This window comes from Poecilia formosa, unplaced genomic scaffold, assembly GCF_000485575.1.
Source record: "Poecilia formosa unplaced genomic scaffold, Poecilia_formosa-5.1.2 Scaffold291, whole genome shotgun sequence".
Classification (NCBI taxonomy): Eukaryota; Metazoa; Chordata; class Actinopteri; order Cyprinodontiformes; family Poeciliidae; genus Poecilia; species Poecilia formosa.
In genome coordinates, this window is record NW_006800230.1 from 604,184 (window position 1) to 624,510 (window position 20,327).

Consider the following 20,327-nt stretch of genomic DNA (forward strand, 5'->3'; position numbering starts at 1 on the left):
GATAGATAGATAGATAGATAGATAGATAGATAGATAGATATACTCAAAAGGGCCAAATCAGTGACAAAAAGCACATTTTCTCAAAACAGATGCAACATTAATTCCATTTGAGGATGGTTTGCATTAAAACCAGAGTGTTGAACCCTGACTCCAGACTACTTCAGATGAATTCGGTGCTGTACCTTTACGCGCTTCCACACCGGTCCTGAGCGGAAACGTCTCCCCTGCAGAGAATGGCCGCTCCACGTGTTTTTACGCGGCGCGGCTGTGGCTGTGGAGGAGCTGCAGACGGTCTGGGGTGAGGTGAGTCTATTATCTGTTACAGGCAGGAAGGAGGAGGGTGCTGGAGGACAGAAGGGGGTCCTTCCCAGACTCACTGGAGCCTGGCTCTAACAGCCTCATTGAGACTGAATGGGACGTCTTAATTACTTCAGTTGTGAAAACTGAAGGAGGGGATGCAGCATACTTTGATCTTCAGGTTGGGGACGGCTGCTATAAATGCGGCTCCTGCTTGGAGATACAATCATAACTCTCTGACCTTTTGCAAGTGACCGTCCTGAGGAGAACTTTCCTCTGACCTGAACTCTGAGCTGAGCTTCACTTTTTTTAAATTTTCTTTTTATGAAACAAAAGGGGTTTTTTTCTTCACTGAGAAACTTTAACCTTCAGTAAGGATGAAGGGCCATTTCTCCATCGAGTGGCTGGCCCAGAGCAGCAAGCCGGCGGGGCCAGCATCTGGGCCGGCAGCTTGGGGGACGCATTCAGAGAGCCTGCCAGGTTTTTACTGCAAACCAAAACCTGAGAAGCTTCCAGGACCGGAGCAGCAGCAGCACATCGACACCATCAGCCAGGAAGCTCCTCAGCTCCGAACGTGTCCCAGGAATCAGGGTGAGAGTTTCACTCTGTAAACAGTTAAAGGTGCCAGGTTCAGAACTGCTATCTGCTGCTTTTTAATGCACTTTATTGGAAAAAAAAATTCCACTGACTCTTGTCCTAAAAGTACTAATAAATATTGGATTTCAAATTTTAAATGTCAACATCAGGATAGTTAAACTGTGCGCTTTATTTTATTTATCAAATTTCGGTTTTAAAACTTAAAGCTTTATATTTTTGTTCACTTAACTTTAATAAATAATAGTACAATTAAAATATACAACTTACTGATTTTACAATTTTTCATTTATTTTATTATTTATTCATTTTTAGGCTGATACTGGTTATGTATGTTTCTGCTATTCTTATAGTAATCAGTTTCCTTTTGCTTTTCACTTTTGCAAAAACATTCAATAACTTTTATCTTAGTTTAGTGCAGAGGTTCCCAAACTGTAATGGCAGTAATGGCACCCCCCACCCCCTGCAATGGGGGGGAAGCCGTCTGGATGAAAAAAAAAAAAAGAAAGAAAACATGAACGCTGTATGCGCTGGGTTTTTACCTTAGAATGGCCAACTCTCTGTTATTCCTATGTCAATTTGATAGGGGCTTCCACACTTCCCATATCTGAGTCCTCTGTCACTTTTATCAGCAGTTAAAACTGTTTAATTCGTTGTTAACATGTGGTAACCTGCTTTTCCGAGACGCCTTTAAACGCAACATGAGCTCAACGACGCTCGCGCTGGTTTACACCTGTGCAGCAGTGAAGGAGACCTGCTGCTGCTGTGCAGAGCTACGCAGGTGTGTTAGAATCANCACTTCCCATATTTGTGTCCTCTGTCACTTTTATCAGCAGTTAAAACTGTTTAATCCGTTGTTAACATGTGGTAACCTGTTTTTCCGAGCCGCCTTTAAACGCAACATGAGCGCAACGACGCTCGCGCTGCGTTTACACCTGTGTGGCAGTGAAGGAGACCTGCTGCTGCTGTACGGAGCCACGCAGGTGTGTTAGAATCATGACAGCAAACCAGCAAAACGCAAAGAACTTTCCACAGTCTTTCCTCCAAACTAACCGACTGAGTTGAGTAAAGCTGTTGGATGCAGGCTAGCTAAAAGATGACTAGCTAATATCATAATATCAATACATCACCTTAAGCTTAACAAGTAGCCTTTAGGCTACTGATGTTGTTGTCTATGTTCGGCTACGTACAGTCATTTTGCCCCCCAAAAAGTCGACCCCCACCCCACAAACGTCGTTAAAAAAGGCAGCTATTTATAATCCATAGGGGGGAGGGGGGCAGAAAATGTTTGGAAACCACTGGGGGGGCCAGGTGAAAAAGTTTGGGAACCACCGGTGTGTCTGTTCTTGTGAACTAGTATAATGTTTTTTTGGTATCAGCTGGAACAATTTAAGGACTTTAATATTACAAATTAGAACTAAAGCACGTTGGTTTTCACTAGTATTTAGTTTTATAAGATAATGCTATTCTCTATATTTATCTGCAAAGCAATAACTATGAGATAATTATGTCTCTTTCTCAAAGGACTACACAAATACGTCAACATGTGCTTTAAAATTTCAAAATTTTTCTTTGGGGTGGCAAGTCCAAGTCCAGGTAAAAAGTTGCGGGGGGCAAAGGTGAAAATAATAATAAAAAAATATTTAGAATGTATTTATTGGGTTTCACATTTATGCTTTGATTGAGGAAGATGACTGTCTTTGTATGAACTGAACATGGTTCTCTAGGGGGCAATTCCCACCCTCTGGCGCCCCCTTGTGGTCGCCGCTGAGCATTCCTGTGAATCTTCGCAGAAACAGTGGTCCATGCGTTTCCCTTCATTTAACACCACCAGCGGCGCTCAGCTCTGTGTCCGCTCGTTGTTAAGGTTCCCGTAAAGTCCTGTCCTGCTTGTCTCTGGCAATAAGCAGGAAGTGAGGCCGGTTTCAGCAGCTGCACCGAGGAGGAGACCTCCGGCTACGAGAGCGAAGGCGGTCAGCCTCATTCCCCCTCCGCCCCCGCCGTCAGCGCCTCCTCCAAGTCTCAACCGTCGCCCCCGGTGGGCAGGAGGCCCCGCACGGCCTTCACAGCGGAGCAGATCAGCAGCCTGGAGGGGGCGTTCAAGAGGAACGCGTACCTGGGAACGCAGGACAAGGCGGAGCTCTGCAAGAAGCTCAACCTCTCTGACAAGCAGGTGACTGTCCTCAGTCAGCTTCCACTGCTGCTCAGCAGACAGCTTAAGAAAAAATTCAGATCATTTCCTTGTTCTGACCTTTAACCTTTAACAGACATCAATTCTAAATGTCTTCAGTAATTATGCACTGGAATTAGGAGTGATTAATACTTTAAGTTCGATTCATGATTTTTTTAAATGACCACTTGGAAAATGTGTTTTAATCTAACAGAATTCATTCTTTATGTTTTACATTTTGTTTGTTCTCTATTTTAACATTTAATAAAGTAGCTAAGAACTTTCACGTTTTCACGTTACTTTCATAACCCTGGAAAATGACTTTTTTTTTTAATTACTTTGAACTTAGTAGATATTTGGGTTGTTTTTTAGTAAAGCAGTCACTGTCTGGAACTCGTATATTACTTTTTAAACCCTTCCAAAACTTTAATTTTATTTTAATTTCCTCACTTTAAACTTGCACTCCATATATTGCATGATATTTTTGGCATTGATGTCTCCAGAAATCTTTCATCACCAGTTTTGGTCAGGGTGGCCAGTAAAAATTTTAGGGTGGCACAACTAAAGACAAATAAGATAGTAACCAGGTTACAAGTGACTTCATAATAAATCAGGGTGAAAATATCTTGTAAGTTGTCGAAAGAACTACTTACTTTCATCTAAGTTCAACATCCTTTCTTGTACCTGGGACAGAAGAAGATTTATTAGTTATTGTTACCAAACAAATCTGAATGTATAAATTGATTTTAAAAATGTCAGTTTTATTTAACTTTTTATTGTTTTGTTGTTTTTTTTTTCAATAAAATGTTTCATCTTCACATTGATTTTTCAATGAAACATTATTTATCATCCATCCGGTTTGCTTCAGCCTCATACGTTCCCTCTGTGATGTTTGTCTCAGATCAGGAACTGGTTCCAGAACCGGCGGATGAAGCTGAAGAGGACGGTGCAGGACGCCTTGGCCCACGCCAATGTTGCGTCTCACTTCCTGCATTACCCCGAGCTGCAGGCCTACAGGGCCGGCCCGTACCCCCGGTACCACCCGGCCGCCGCCGCCGCCGCCGTGGTGGTGCCGGACCCCGCCACCCCCGCAACCTATGTTCACCCTCACAGCCTTCAGTACAGCTCGCCTCTGTCCAGCACCTCCGCTCTGCCCCTGGACTCCGTCTACGAGTACAGCAGCCTCCCAGGAGTCATGCTGCCCGCCACCTCTCACCTCAGAGGAACCTACCCACCGTACCCCCAGTACTACTGATCAGTGATGCTGGAACCAACTTCAGAACCATCAGCTTTTGTTATTTTTTTTAACAAAACTACTGAAGTCATTCTGTTAATCAATATGGATGAACCAATCCACTTTTTTCACTTCTGATACCAATATCTGAAGTTAAGTATGGGCCGATACCGATCCAGTGCAGCTGAGTCGACTTTAAACATTTCTTTTTTTAAACTGAGACATAATTTGATAACTCTGCACCAGTACAGCTCACATAAACACACCAACAGCTTCACAAGTTTGGTCAAACACGTAAAACCAACTTTAATATGTTCAGTCAGTGCAGTTGTGAGTATAACAGCCAATTTAACACAAATAATAAAGAAACTGAATCTAACAAAAACAATAGGTGGACTATCTTGGTCAAACATGTAAAAAAAATAAACTGAAATAAACCTTCTTTCAAATGGTTTCAATTTTGCGACAAATACAGATATTAATATGGGGTCAGTGCATCTCCAAAAGACTTTAAATAGCCTAAAACTCCAACCTGAACTGGGTGGCGTGCAATAATGTGAACTGTGTGTGTGTGTCTGTCTCTGTAGAGTTTGAATCTATTTAAAACTGGACAGATGAAGCTGTTTGTTTAGAGAGAAGTGTTGTGACTGTGAAAATAAAGAAAAATGATCACGAGTGTTCTGTGTGAGCAGCTCCTGCTAGAGTAAATGAGTTACTCAGCAGAGTGAAAGTAGGCTTTTGTTGTGCAGGTGTGCTTCTTTATTATGCTGTGATTTTTGTTAAAGCTATGGTGTGTAACTTTTATTTTGAAAAGATATATGTTCTTTACACAGTTATTAAAAGTATCACTTTGTCGTAACAGCATAGAATGTGTGTGATGTGTTAGAAAAAAATCAAGTTCCTTTCATATCAGTTTCATGGCCAGAAATGTCTCTCTGAAAACCGAGCCGTAAAAGAGGGCACAGCCAGGACAAATACTTTTTTTTTCTTTTTTACATATGATCACATTTGTCTAGAAGAAATAAAATCATTTGAAAATTGTGCTGTTTACTTGTTTTCTCTTTGTTTGCACCGAGAACACAATGGTAGCACTGATGCCAGGGCCGGTCCAAGCCTTTTTGGGGCCCTAATATATTTTTACGGGGCCCACCATACCAACATGTCAACAGCATGCTTGATCATTCCAAAGCTACTCTATGTGTGTAACATGGCTGCTATCATTAGCATCGTGTGCTATTTTATTTTAACTACTTGAAAGTAACATCATTATGTTGGAAAACCTCGGTTTTTTTCATACTTCTCATCACTTCAACTCAAACTTTGTCTCATTTTACCATAAACCTTTTCTGTAGGAGATATTTTGATTGGTATTCACTATTCAGTCAAGCTTGAGGGCGTGCTTTTTGGCCAGCACCCTTACAATTTTGAAATTATGCTATGAAATTATGTAATTGTTGCACCATTGTGGAAATTGAAACTGAGGTTCCAGCAACTTCCAGCTGACAGCTTCTAGGTTGTTGGCTTTATGAAAGTTCCCATGGAAACAAAGTCCTTCACAATGCTTGGCTGTGCAGGTAAAAGTTTGGAACTTGATTTACAGGTTTGTACTGGACTGTGACTTAAAGGGGGGAGAACCTGAAGAAATGATATAGTAGATTAAACTTCAAATCTTCCATTTTTTATATCTGAACAAAAAATCTTAATCTAAAACTGTAAAACCACAGAAACAGTGTTTTTTTTAAACACGGGTTTTAAAACCCACTTGTTTAGAGTTGCCTTTGATTAGTAGAAAGTGAAACATTGACCAACATATTTGATGTATATTTGCCTGATAATTTTGTTGATGGTATTATTGCTTGTTTCATAATTGATCACTATGATGTATTAATTATAAAGCACTTTGAACTACCTTGTTGCTGAAATGTGCTTTACAAATAAATGTGACTTGAGCTAGACTTAAATTTAGTGTTAGTACTGTGAGAGCTCTTGTCAATTTGACTTTTTCCATAATTACCAAACCATATTTTAGTTGTCATTTAATCTTACAGAGGATGCTGTCACACTTGACAGAGAAGTGGAGAGTCTGGTGGATAAAGAGTATACAACAGCGACATCCACTGGCAGAATCGGGTAATGCAACAACAATGTAGCAACACAATGGCTTAGAAAACAAGTGTAAAAAAATCTGCCCATTTGATAGTTACTTATATTTCCAATAACTAATACTCCAGGCTTTAGTTAAAGAGTTGGACAGTCACGTCATGTTATATCCATTATGAACAAGAAACTATTTTTCCTATTATTCAAAAACGTATTTTAAAAGTAAAAAAAATATGTTACACAACTATTGTGATTTTATAACTTTAATAAAATAAAATAAAATGTTTGAAAAAAGGAAGTATTCGCTGACATAACTTCGACTGTTTTGTGGACCAATGGCTGACCAGTGATATTAAAGATGGACGCTAATAGGCAAATTTATTGACCAATAAAAAACGCCACAAACGTGTGAAGTTGTCGAAGTGGCAAGCGTTTGGGCCAATCACAGCGCTTCAGTGGAGAACGTGAGGGGAGGGCTGGCAGTCGACACTGGCTGACGACTGCACGCAGCGAGCTGCTGCTCAGAAAGAGGGGGGCAGAAGCCGAATGGTGGAGCTGAAGATGGCGGATGGCGACAGTGGGAGTGAGCGCGGTGGAAGTAGCGGAGGAGGAGGAGGCGGCTTCCAGCACTTTCAGCGGGACCAGGAGACCCAGGAGCTGGCGTCTAAGCGCCTCGACATTCAGAACAAGCGCTTCTATTTGGATGTCAAACAGAACAGTAAAGGCAGGTTCATTAAAATTGCCGAGGTAGGGGCCGGGGGCTCCAAAAGTCGCTTGACCCTCTCGCTGTCAGTTGCGGCGGAGTTCCGTGACTACCTCGGGGATTTCATCGAGCACTACGCCCAGCTGGGGCCTAGCACTCCGGAGCAAATAGCCCAGGCCACCGCGGGTGAAGATGGTGGGCCGAGGCGAGCTCTAAAGAGCGAGTTTCTTGTCCGGGAAAACCGCAAGTACTACCTGGACTTGAAGGAGAACCAGCGGGGTAGGTTCCTGCGGATCCGGCAAACCGTAAACCGCGGACCTGGCTTTGGGGTCGGGGGGCCCGTGGGTGGCATGCTGGCCGGCCAGACCATTGCCCTTCCGGCGCAAGGGCTAATAGAGTTCAGAGACGCCCTGGCTAAGCTCATAGATGATTACGGGGGAGACGACGAGGAGCTGACGGGGGGCACTGCCGCGGGGGGCTACAGCGAGCTCCCCGAGGGCACCTCCATCATGGTGGACTCTAAGCGGTTCTTTTTCGACGTCGGCTCCAACAAATACGGAGTGTTCCTGCGCGTGAGCGAGGTGAAGCCCAGCTACAGGAACTCTATCACCATCCCGTTCAAAGCCTGGGGCAAGTTCGGAGGAGCCTTCTGCAGGTACGCCGAGGAGATGAAGGAGATCCAGGAGCGGCAGAGGGACAAGATGTACGAGAGGAGAGAGGAGTCCGAGGGGGACGACGTGGATGACGACTGAGCAGGAGAATTACAGCAGCTGTTAGTCCAAGCTACACGACAGATGTGCGACATTAGGGGTATTTTTCATTAAAGAAGAAAAAAAAAAGCAGAAGCGACAGTTAAAAGTGCATGACAAATCGTGCTGTAATAGCCTACTAAAAAGTATTGTGGCGTAAAAAGTACATGTTCAGGGACTTATTGGTGTATTATCTCAAAAAAGTTTGTAGGATTAAGGGTTGGAGTGGTTGTGTGATTCTCTGAAAGTGGAAAAAATGCGCAAATGAGATATTTCTCATTGTGTTTTTTTAAAAAAGGATGAGTTATGCTTTTATGTTTAAAGAAAAAAAAAGAAGAGAGAGAGGTGCTACTAAAACCAGCTGATTGGTTTTTAATAACTAGGACTGAAACCAATGACCACCATCCAGTTTGGAACATATAGTTCATATTTAAAGAGTGAGGACCTGCTTAAGATGAGTTTTTTCCTGTGCTGGAGTTTATGGAGAATAGAGAAGGTGAGCAATCATCCTATTCTGGTCCAGAGAGAACCAGAGAGGGACATACAGTTTGAGATCTGTAGGCTCTTCTTTGAAAAGATTACCCAAAATGTCAGGGGGAGGATTATCTTCACAGCACAGGGGGGTCCAGAGGGGCGGGTGGGGGGGTCATAGAATAAATTAAAGCTTTGACTCCAGCAGTCAGTTACAGTGCAGATCAGCTGGGTTTTATGTTATACATATAATTGTTTTAGCGAAGCAAAATTCACGGTGTTTTCAGAAGGGCGAGCACCAGAGCATCCCTGGTGGTCGCTGTTTTAAACACGCGGGGAGCAGGCCTCACGATGGACAACACACAGCAACAACACGGTCACTAGGGTCCAACTTTCTAGCGCTACATCAGAAACGGCAAGGAGTTTTTCTCTTTTCCCCCCACCACCAGGCTCTCTGTGGTGGTCCGGGGGCCGGAACGATGATGGATGTCTGGTACAGCTGCTGTATCTGACGTCTGGACTGATATGCATTGATGAATTTTATTTTATTTTTTTCCCCCAAAATGAGAAGAATATTGAAATTAAAATAAAGAAATCTGCTTACATATATTCTAAAGCAAAACCAGCAAAAGATATTTTCAAATACGTATAAAAGAAAATGTATTATCTAAAGGAATTTCATGACTAAAGAAAAAAAAATAAATAAAAAAATAAAAAGTTAATTTTCATAAAACAAAGATGTGATTTTAAAGTTCCAGATTTTTTTTTATTTTTTTATTTTTATTTTTTTTCCCCCAGAGTGAAAATATAAAGATTTCCTTGATTAAAACAAGTTTAAATTTACAGTTCGGTGTTGTGATTTTTATGGTATTAAAGACCTGGGTTATTTTAGTTATTTCACTTTTTCTGTAATGGAGCATTGTGCAGTACCACATATTTTGGTGTTGATATCATACCAAGTAAATACTGGGTTGATATCGGGACTGATACAATACTTTTTATTAGTTGTATCATCAAACTTCTGACCTTTAGTTGTTTTTCTGTATTTTTTTTCTTTGATTCATTTAGTTAAAACCTTGGAGAGAATTTGGACAAAGTTGTTGTGCATTTACAAAATGCTTTAAAAACATAATGCAAAACAGAAACAATAGAAAAGCTAAACTGCATGCATTTTTTCCCCCCCTAATTCATTCAAATACAAAAGGAAAAAAAAGAGAAAACATCATAAGTAGAGTTGAGAAACTACAACACATAAGTTTCAAGAGGGAATGTGAAACCTTAATTTGTAGTTTAAATAAGTACATATTAGTATTTGATTCAGTTGGATCTCTTTATAAAATGTTTTTCTATTAACAGCTCCAAATTTTCATAAATTGTTTTTCTGTAAACAATTTTATCCCTTTTTGGCTGCAGCTATTAAAATATTTTCAGGGTGAAAACCTAAAACAACCCAACTATTTGAAAGAATATTGAACATTTTTTCTTCTCTTGCGACTTTAAAAGACTTGAGAACGTCCAGGTTTCTTTTATCGTGCTTTGTCTCATTAAACAATTACTAAAGACTTGGCACTGTGAAAAAGTTGTGAAATAAGAGAATTCAGGACCTTCCTGAAGATGTGGCTTATGTTTGTGTCTGTAATGCACCTAAAAATAAACTGAATTACCACTTCATTACCTCATCATGCTAGCTTAATCAAGGATCATGGTTGCTCATTTTTCTGAGTGTCAAGGGGAGGACCAACAGGTTTATTTTCTCAAGTGGAACATTATGACTTTTGGCATGAAAAAAAAGTGAAAGGAGGAAAAGGTGGAGAAAAGGTTTAAAGAGAAATGAGACAGGAGTAGAGGAGAGAGAGAAGCAGAGTTGGCACCCTAGAAGTGACTGAACCTGCAAAAAGAAAAACAAGAAACCACAACAAACAGCTGCATATATTATAACAGCGATAACATCAATGGGAAGTACAGTATGGTAATACAAAATGTATTTAGTGGCAACCGCGGCTCAGCTGAGAGTGAATCTGACAAACACCAGAATCTAAAACAGTGGTTCCCAAACTTTTTCTTCTGCTCCCCCCCCCTCCCCCTAAATGGCTGTCTGGTTGAAACGACGCGTGTGGGAGGACGGTGGGGTGGGGGGGGGGATCGACTTTTTGGGGGGCAAAATAAATGTACGTAGCTGAAAATAGACACCAACATCGGTAGCCTACAAGGTACTTGTTAAGCTTAAGGTTTTGTATTGATATTAGCTAGTCATGTTTTAGCTAACATTACCTGCATCCAACAGCTTTACTCAACTCAGTCGGTTAGTTTGGAGGGAAAAACTGTGAAAAGTTCTTTGCGTTTTGCTGGTTTGCTGCCGTGATTCTAACACAAACCTACGTAGCTCCGCCCAGCAGCAGCAGGTCTCCACAGGTGTAAACCAGCGCGAGCGTCGTAGCGCTCATGTTGCGTTTAAAGGCGGCTCGGAAAAACAGGTTACAACATGATAACAACGGATTAAACAGTTTTAACTGCTGATAAAAGTGACAGAGGACACAAATATGGGAAGTGTGGAAACCTCTACTGTATCAAATTGACATAGGAATAACAGAGAGTTGGCTATTCTAAGGTAAAAAAACCCAGCGCATGCAGTGTTCATGTTTTGTTTTTTTTTCATCCAGACGGCTTCCCGCGCCCCCCCTGCAATGACACGGGGCCCCACAGTTTGGGAACCTCTGATCTAAAACATCTATGTGTTCAAAAAAATGTTAAGAAGCTAAATAATGGGTCTTCAAGCTTTTTCTTAATTTCCTGGATACGAACACATCATAGGTGTTGCACATGACTAAGGCCAGAGCCTAACTGAAAAATGAAACGACACAAACAACAGAAAAACAGCGTGTTGTGTTGGTCAGTTCAACAGTTTGGACTCCTCTGGTCCAAACTGACTCCAGGGAAAAGCAGAACTTCTGCTGCAGTCTTTGCTCCACTTAGCACACCCTTTTTTTTGCCCTGAGGGCCAAAACTGGAAAATTGAAGCTACTAGTGGGCCATAAAATTAATTCAATTAAAAATGAAAAAAAAAAAAAGTTTATTGTGATTTTTAATTGAATTTTTTTCTTTTTGCTTAAACAATAAAACAAATATTTATGGAAATCTGCACATCATTAAAGATACAAATCATAAAAAGGCCTTCAGGCTGTTGCCTTATTAAAGGAAAAACTGACCATTTCCAAATTTGGGGGGTCATCAATTGTTTTCTACTTTGTTGGCCAAACTTTTACCATTCTTGACTTATGGTCCAGGACCGAACAAAATTATTTTATGCACAACAAATGGCCCCCAGACCACACTTTGGACACTTCTGGTTTAGACTGATGCAATCCCTTTTCTTTTTAAAGGCTTTTTTTAAAAGAAAAAAATTTGCATTTTAAATTTGGGTCCAGTTGGTATTTTTGACCAATTCTGGGTTCCTTTCATAAAGAACTTGTGACCTGCAAGGAGAACATGAACTCTGCTGTCACCAGAGTTAATCAGGACCGTTGCAGCTCCGCACAACAAGAGCTTGTTCTGCAGTCCATGATTCTCTGCTGCCTCATCTCTGTGCACTCAACCGAAAAAGTGTACAGCTGAACATGTGAGGGACAAGAAGGGGGGGAGGAGAGGGGGACAGGGGGGTAGTTAGGGGTAATTCGACTCCCTCCTCCTCCTCCCACCTCTCCTGGTGATCCTGTTGTCAGAGCCGGTTTGCCGGTTGTTCTGCGGGTGAGTTTTGGCAGCTGCCAGGAACCCATGTGTACGTGTGCTGACAGGGCATGCTGGGAGTTTAAATGTGAGAGGGCCTCCACTGACTTAACATTCCTGATTCTGGGAGTCAGCTGTGCCATAAGAATCCAAACCGCCTGGAGGGATGGGGCGGGGGGGGCGGGAACAGAGTCGTACAAGAGTCTGATTGTGCTGAGGTCGGCTCCAGCTGAAACACACTCAGCTATGTGCAGACAGGTAGAGAGAGGCTGTTCCAGGAAACATTGTGTTTCAGCTTCACAAGCAGGTCAGCTGATCCGTCCCAGCCACAGCTTCACCAGGAGAATACAAATACAGACTGGTGTGGAAGAGAAACTTTTAAAGCCTGACACTAAGAGCTAAAAGCCACAAAACCATAGTCTTGTATTTTAGCCGCATATTTCATTTTACTGGAATGTACCATCCAGAGTTGTTCAAGAACTTTTGTATGAAATTGGAAAGTTGATTTATTTGCAATAAATAAACTGATGGCTGATGTTTTCAAGATTTTATTTCTGATTTTCTGCTTCAAGCTAGTGAATTTATAGGATTAGAATATTACATGAGACAAAAAAAATAAAACATTTTCAATAGAGAAATGTCTTAATGAAAAGTATATTTAATAGCTGATAAAAGTTTATTTTCAAAAAGTACATTTTATCTGATAAATGAGTCTCAGAATGCATATTGTAATCTGTTGAATAAAGAATCAGTGTCATGGTCTGTCAAAATCTAAAATTTCTTCTACAGACTTCATGTTGTTTTTATTTATTTATTTTGGCACTAGAGGCTTTACTGACAAGAAAGAAAGAAAGAAAGAAAGAAAGAAAGAAAGGAAGAAAGAAAGAAAGAAGGGGGAGAGACATGCAGCAAGTCTCTCAAGGTCGGGAACCGGACAGCAGTGGAGGTCATAGCCTCTGTTTATGGGACACCCGCTCTACCACTGCACCACACAGCGCCCCCTACAGGATGAATTATTGACCTATACCTGGATCTACTTTTATTACAAATATAAAGAACGTAAAAAAAAATAAAATAAAAAAATTGGAACTTTACCAAAATTAAGATTTATTTCTTCAATCAGATCAATTACATGTACTTAGTTATTTTTATTAAATACAATGTCTGTCTTCTAAAGACTAGCTAAAAAAATATTAAAACAACTAAAATACTTCTACTAGCTGTAGTTCATATCAATTCCAAGACTTTTGAAAGTGACATCAGATAGGGGCTGACTGACTAAAAACATGCAGAGATGCAGGAGTCAGATAAAACAGCATGCATTTCAAACTTCATTTCTAAGGCAACATGGGATTTTTTTTTTTTTTTTTTTTTTTTTTTTTTTATGGGATGTCAGTTTCAAAAACACCCACATCCACATCATGGGACCGTTTCCAGAAATGTTGTCACCCACACGACCTCAACCTAAAGACTACTTTTACTCCCCCATACCTGTAAGTGGCGCTAAACATAGATTATAGGACATAAATCCTCCACACGAGGTGAGCGGTTAACAGCGAGAAGACAAGAATGGCGAACAACAAAGCAGAAGTAGAGTCTTCTGTGTGAAGTGACGAAGTGGAGCCTTTTCTCTCTGTCAGGTTGGTTTATAGAATTAATTCACTACAAGACAAATATGTTCACAGCCATCGGCATCTAAAATAACTCTTTCAATTTACAGCAACATTTAATTTACATTTGGGCTCAATATATTTTTGAATTTGAATGTAATCTCCATTGTTGTTTGGTGGTATGACGTGTAAGATCAGTTCGGGGTTATAAAGGTCATTTTTGCTGAACACATGAATAGAAAAGGGCAAACTCTCCAGTCTGCAACCCGTTTCAAAACTATAGAGGGTTAGCTTGTGGGAGGTAGCGAAGTACAAATGGTTTAAAACTTTCCTGTTGTAGAAAAAAAACAAAAAAACTCAGTTAAACTTCTCAAAGCCTTGGGTTGTGTAATAATACACATCTGGCTTCCTTAAAGAATTTCAATATGAACTTTAATGAGTTTGCCTATAAATAGGAGAGCACCAATTTCAGTTTTCTGGCCATCGTCTATTGCCAATCTTTAAAATGTCAGACTGCCCCAGTAGCATACAGAAACAACAATTCTGCTGTTTTAACTCAGGAAGAGTTCAGATAAATGGAATAACCATGAGGTTTACAATGAGGTTCTCTTCATTTTTTCCAGAGCTGTGTCAATAAATATAAAAACACAACTTGTGATCCACAATGAGGCAAAGTGCTGCAGTGCAGGAACATCCAGCTCTGTTTGCTGCTTTGACTAAGACTACATATCCACAGGATTTAAAAATACTCTGGCTTTCGCAGCACTGTATTGATGGAATCGATCTGTTTGAGTTTAAGGTGAATTACGTAGCTGTACAGTGACTCACTCTGACTTGCACAGGCATGCTGAGTGTTTTTTTTTAAGACTGCTTGGCTCTCGGATATTTCCAGAGAAAGTTGTACAGCAGCCGTATTTTTACTCCTGGTCTTAGGTAATTCTTTTAAAATGAAAACAGACACAATCCCAGATGATTTCACGGCTAAAGCATTTCCCAGATGCAGGATAGTTTTATAAGACCTCGTTATCAAACACATTCACTGGAATCAGAGTCTGAATGAAGCTGCTGTTAACTCTAGTTTCACTGTAGTCGGAAGAATTCAGACTAACTGATATTTAGTTATGTCTAATTACTGTATAATTGACACTATTTGTATTATACAGTTGTATTTAATTGTACTTGACTTGTAATTGGGAGTTTTGACTTTTCACAATTTCACACAAGGCAACTTTAGACATTGTAAAGTAGACTTGGGACAATAGTGGCGACGTTGGTAATAAATAGATATGCACAATATCGTATTTTTGGTCGATATCCGATATGTCAATATGCTGAAACTCATTTAGCCAATAACTGATACCAATACCAATATTCATCAAAAGCGTGTAGAATGGACTGCTGCTGAGGGTTTTTCCCTCCACGGTTGACCGCTCTCTTGCTTTCCCTTTTGGTCGCCATAAATTCATTTTAATGGTGGTTCTTGAGATGGTTAATTAGGTTTGAAGTGTTGTCGGACTTTGTTGTCGCTCCTCCTCGCATTACTGATACTGAGCAGTCATTGCAAACAGCAGTTCTGCTATCCATTTCCAACACTTTAAAAAAACTTCCACACTGCTGACATTTTCACTTGGTCCTAGTCTCCCGCCGTGATCCACGCGTTATGATCATGACATGCTGTGCTGCAGGCATCGTTGTCACTGGTTTGTCATATAAAAACAACACCTTTTACATTGGTGAGTTATTTTGATGGAATGGCCAATGTTCAATGTTAAATTTTACAGGCCGATAACAATACTATGACGATAATATCGTGCATCCCTAGTAATAAATGTTCACTCTCTGTTCTTAGGGTTAGACGTTTCTGATGCTGGTGAATTTCTATTGTACAAAATAAAAACAAAAGATATTTTCACATGTATTCAAGGGCATTTCAGCTTTTGCTCATAACACCTTAGAGAACATTCATCCAGTATCCAGAGATGTCACTGGCGTTATAGTAGAAGTCACTATTTTCTTGTGAAGTCACTAGAGTATCTCAACGGACGCCGTTTTTATTTTGGCTCCATTTTCTCTGCAGCTCGTTTAATTTCCAAACTGGGAATTCTGGACCTCCTGTTGCCTCGTTCATCTCCCCCGTCAGCCCCCTCAGTGCTGCAGCAGCGGTGTGTGTGCAGGCTCACACACATCAACAGTAGGACTTATGCAGGCCGTGAGCAACGTAATACCTCACCAGGCACTGTGCCAAATGAAGCCAGGATTATTCCACATGCTCCCAGCAGTTCAGCGCCATCACGCAAGAGTCAAGTCACATTTAACCACTCAGATTTTACAGTTCTGCGCCTGGGTTCTTTTTGTGTTTCTGCAAATCTGCTAGAAGCATTCAAGAATTTAATTAAAGCTTGAATTTCCGAAATCTGGGCAAAGGAACAGAAAATACAGATCTGTCCTCTCCGACACGCTGCCTTCTCTGTCATGAGCTGCTCTAAAGCTTGTGCACATGCATGATTGCTTATTCTGCAAGTTCTACTACTAATATATTATTTACCATATTTTAAGATCATCTTGTTAATCCCCAGCTGTGCATCAACAGATTAGTAAAGAGTTTCTTAGGTGAAACTAAGTTCAGTGCTCACCCTCATAGTCGTCTTTTTTTTCTTTCTTTTTTTTAATGTCATTTCCAGTGGTAAATATCTGATATCTGACATTTTAGCTGTCAGTGGCTCTGGTGAGTTCACAAGCTAGTTTGTTGCTGGTGTTGTTAGCTCTGGGTAAGAAAGAAAGGGCCTGTGCAGAAAAATAACAGTCCAGCATTCACTGAAAACAGAATGGAGCTCTAACTTAAAAAGAAAAAAAAAGATTTAATTTGTTTGATGTAATCAAATTATGTTTGTCAAGCTTACATTATTTACATTTGTTTAACATGACAACTTTATAAACTTAACATATTTATTTTTGATTAACTTAATCTGATTACTTGTAACAAATCAACTGAATTTTTTATAAGCTGGATCACCTGTTTGGTTTTTTCAGTGTTGCCTTCTGTAGTGCACAAAATTTATTTCCAGCTAAAACACGCTGTGACAGATATAGAAATGTCCCGAGGAACATGGTTTTGAAAAATCATCTATAAGGCTCAAAAAATTTGGGAGATGGTGCCAAGTCCTTCGGGAAAATAAAACCAGCATCTCCAGTCTGCCACAAAATCACCTAAAAATCTAATCTGAGATGCTGTGATCTTACCTTAACAAACTGGTTCTTTTTGAAAACCATCCAAACTGACCTAACTAAAACATTTTTACACAAAAGAGTGGGCTGAAATTCCTCCACAGTGTTACAAAAGGCTGATTTCACATTATTATCAGTGATTGATGGCAGTTGTTGCTACCAAGGGTAACAGAACCAGTTATTTGGTTTAGAGGGTAATTACTTTTCCACACAGAGCCAGGCTGGTTTGGCAAAATCTTTTAAAGGGGCAGTATTTGGTATTTTCCAGGCACTTAGTGCCATTTTATAGCACAATCAAGTAGCTTTGTTATCTTCATTAAAATGCTGCATATATATAACAAATATGACTTAGAAATTTGACTTTGTAATTTAATGCCTACAAATTGGGTCTCTTCCTCTTTAAAAACGCCTGCTTTTTCTGAGACTCCACCTTCAGGAAGTAATCAGTACATGGGTCTGCTATTAGCCCTATTAACCCTATTAACTCTATCCGCTATTAATATTTTTACCAGTGTTACACTGAGAAGTAGCTCCTATACTGATTTCAGTAGATCCACTTCTCGACTAGGTGTTTGCTAATTGCTGCTGGCTAGTCTGAAGGAGCCGAGTGGAGGGCTGCTCCGTGAGGTGGAAGCTTGGAAACTGCAACTCTGAGGAGGAGCTTCATCTCGAAGGCAGTGCTAGGTCCACCTATGCGTTTTACACTATTGAATGGTTGCCATGGAGATTAAATGATTTCTCAAACATGCATGAAAGAATCAAAGCAGCACTCCAGTTATGTTTTCAATGAGGGAATAATATTGTAACATCACGTAAAGCTCAAAAAAGTTGATTTTACTTAATGATGGCCCTTTAAGTCAGTCAGTTCTGGCTTTTAAGTCCAAATTAGCTTAAAAGCTAATGTTAGCTTAAATGAAAACTGGTTTTACATAAAGGAAAACATTAGATAAGTTGTAGCTGTGATGCACAGGGTCACACATTGTATGCACCCAAGGTGACAGAATGGGAGTAACTTCAAAGATGGAGTGAAGTGCAATGAGAGGCGCACCATGTTTGTAGGCAGCAGAGAGAGATCCTCCGTTAGCAAGAGGAAGCATGATCCTGCTGTGAAGCCACGCTACTGGGGCTATATTTAGCTCCTGTTGCCATGTGCTGGGAATGTTCATGGCAGAGGGACACACACACACACACAGAGTGGTAACCCTGGACAGTAGGTTCACTTCTGGTCTCCCTCTTCTGACTCCACATGTGGTCAGATTCAGTGATGGGATTTGGTCTCATCCCGAACTTCCATACAACCTTTCTTGCTGAAATCGACAACCGATTCTGAGGTTTAATAGATTTTTTTTGTGCATGTTGTGTCTTTACAGTCGCTTAATGGGAAAAAAATGGGTTGGTGCAATTATTAGGAAGGAGAATCTACGTGTGTGTTTCAGTGAGATGAGGCAAAGTTAACGATTGTTTCCTGAGAAAGTGAAACACGAGGCTTTCAGAATTAAAGAGGGCATTCATTTGAAGCACAAGGAATAAATGACATCTAGTATTCTACAATCTGATGGAGTTTCTTTTTCCTCTTGTGCATTTCTAACAGGAAATGCACATGAAGCTGTATTATCTGTTTCATGCCGTGTGGAGCAGCAGTGTTTTTCTCAGAATCAGCCTGAGGTGTCACCATGCAGACACACCGAGGCTCCACCAATAAGGAGACCCTGAGCGTCCTCCAGGCCATCTCTGATTGGCTGAGATTCTTTAAGTCCACCATTGTAAAGCGTTTGGACAGGTTGACGTGTAATTTGCAGAACGCTGAAATCGAGATTACTGGCTGTCGAGCGCATTTCCACGGACAATGAATCCAGCAAAAGCTTCAAAGTCACTAAATCTTTTAATTTTATTTTTTTTCTGCAGAATAAAATTGCAACTCGAAGAGACGAGTAGGATGACAGGAAGGCCCTTTCTTTGGAGAGAGGGCTTAAAGTTAAATGCATTGTGGAAGAGGCAGAGGAAGATATCAAGAAAGTGCATGGAGGGAACCACGATCATTTGAAAAAATAAAATTCAGGGATCATCCAGTCATTATTTATAAACTTTTATGAAAGTAATCCTGAAGCGAGGTCACCAGGTCACTCAACAGCAGCCAGTCGCTACATATCCATCTTCTAACAGATGGTAGATGATTGTGTCTTACAGATTATGAAAACCCAAAATTCAGCATGGACCAGTACCAAGTTCACCTGGAAAATAAAATCAGCTTCTCCATCAGCAGAAGGAAGCAGGAAGTGAAGTAAATGTCTCTGTAGATGGCTGTGTTGACCCTGGACCTGGTGGTGGGTGATAAGGACTTAAAATTGTATTGGCATTAGGTGATTTTGAAATAAATGTATTTCGCAATACTTTTTTTGCATCACTAATTACTATTTATTGATGCCACTACTGGAGAAACAATGAAGAAGACAACTAGAAGTACAAGGAGGATGATGTTTTTTGCTTGATTTAAATTTTTTCCGGACAATGTGCAGCTGGCTCCACCAGAGCTCTTACAGCTGTAAGAGTTGTGTGTCATTTGAACATGTTAGACTTCAATCCCCCCAAAACGCTGCTTATGTAGCCGCTCCCAAGTGACATCTCCTTTGATGGCTGACGGATTAAGAGCGCGAGCACCATGGCGGTCTTGTGAAAGTATTCATCACTTAATGACTTATCGCGTGAACAAGTGTATTCACGTCATGACATGTGTATTTATTTCTTATAATTGGAAACACAATTATTTTACTTTAGCATAACACAAGGATTTGCGGACATTTGTAATTGACTCAACTCCATGTCAGTTTTGGTTTGATTTGCTGTCAAATCAAACATCTTTATTTAGGAAAAAGTGCACACAATTTTATTTTGTCTTTCTATTCTCAGTGTTTCTCATGTTAATATGTTATTAAAATATTTACCTGGTTGTTAGATCTGTAAATAACGACCAGGTATTTACATATATTATTTCAGCACAGTATTGCTGAAATAAACCTTACAAGCTAAAATTTTAAATGAAATTCGTGTTGAAGATCTGCATAAACAACCTATAACTACTGCATATATGAAGTATCTCTTCACTGTTCTCAGGAGAAATATAAAAATCCATATCTGAGTTGATAGTGATGCGTTTATTCAGGCATTTCCAAAGTTGCTCCATAACTCTGCTCTCTGTTGTGTTTGAATCCATGGCGCCCACAACAAAAGGCCGCCTTCTTGTTCTGAATATCCAACCAGTCAATAAATGTAATGTTGTTGTTAATTGGCTGATGCTAGGATGACGTGTCACCACCAGGGGTCACTGCAACAGCAAAAATATCCAGTTTCCTCCCATCGTACTCTCTAATACAGACCCACTCAATAAATGAAGATATCATTAAGAAGTTTACTTATCGCTCCTTGAAACATATTACATAGATCAGTTACACAG

General features: G+C 40.3%; 2 protein-coding genes across 2 annotated transcripts; both read left to right on the top strand.

Moving 5' to 3' along the window:
- The first annotated feature begins 642 nt into the window (after positions 1 to 642).
- On the top strand, positions 643 to 4,706 carry ved (ventrally expressed dharma/bozozok antagonist). The gene is made up of 3 exons (XM_007571967.2): positions 643 to 888; positions 2,802 to 3,064; positions 3,963 to 4,706. The coding sequence occupies exons 1-3, from the start codon at positions 675 to 677 to the stop codon at positions 4,314 to 4,316; spliced, it is 831 nt and encodes a 276-aa protein (XP_007572029.1). The 5' UTR covers positions 643 to 674; the 3' UTR covers positions 4,317 to 4,706.
- Positions 4,707 to 6,719: 2,013 nt separating this feature from the next.
- purbb (purine-rich element binding protein Bb) lies at positions 6,720 to 8,903 on the top strand. Its single transcript, XM_007571968.2, has one exon. The coding sequence runs from the start codon at positions 6,942 to 6,944 to the stop codon at positions 7,848 to 7,850; it is 909 nt and encodes a 302-aa protein (XP_007572030.1). The 5' UTR covers positions 6,720 to 6,941; the 3' UTR covers positions 7,851 to 8,903.
- The last annotated feature ends 11,424 nt before the right edge of the window (positions 8,904 to 20,327 follow it).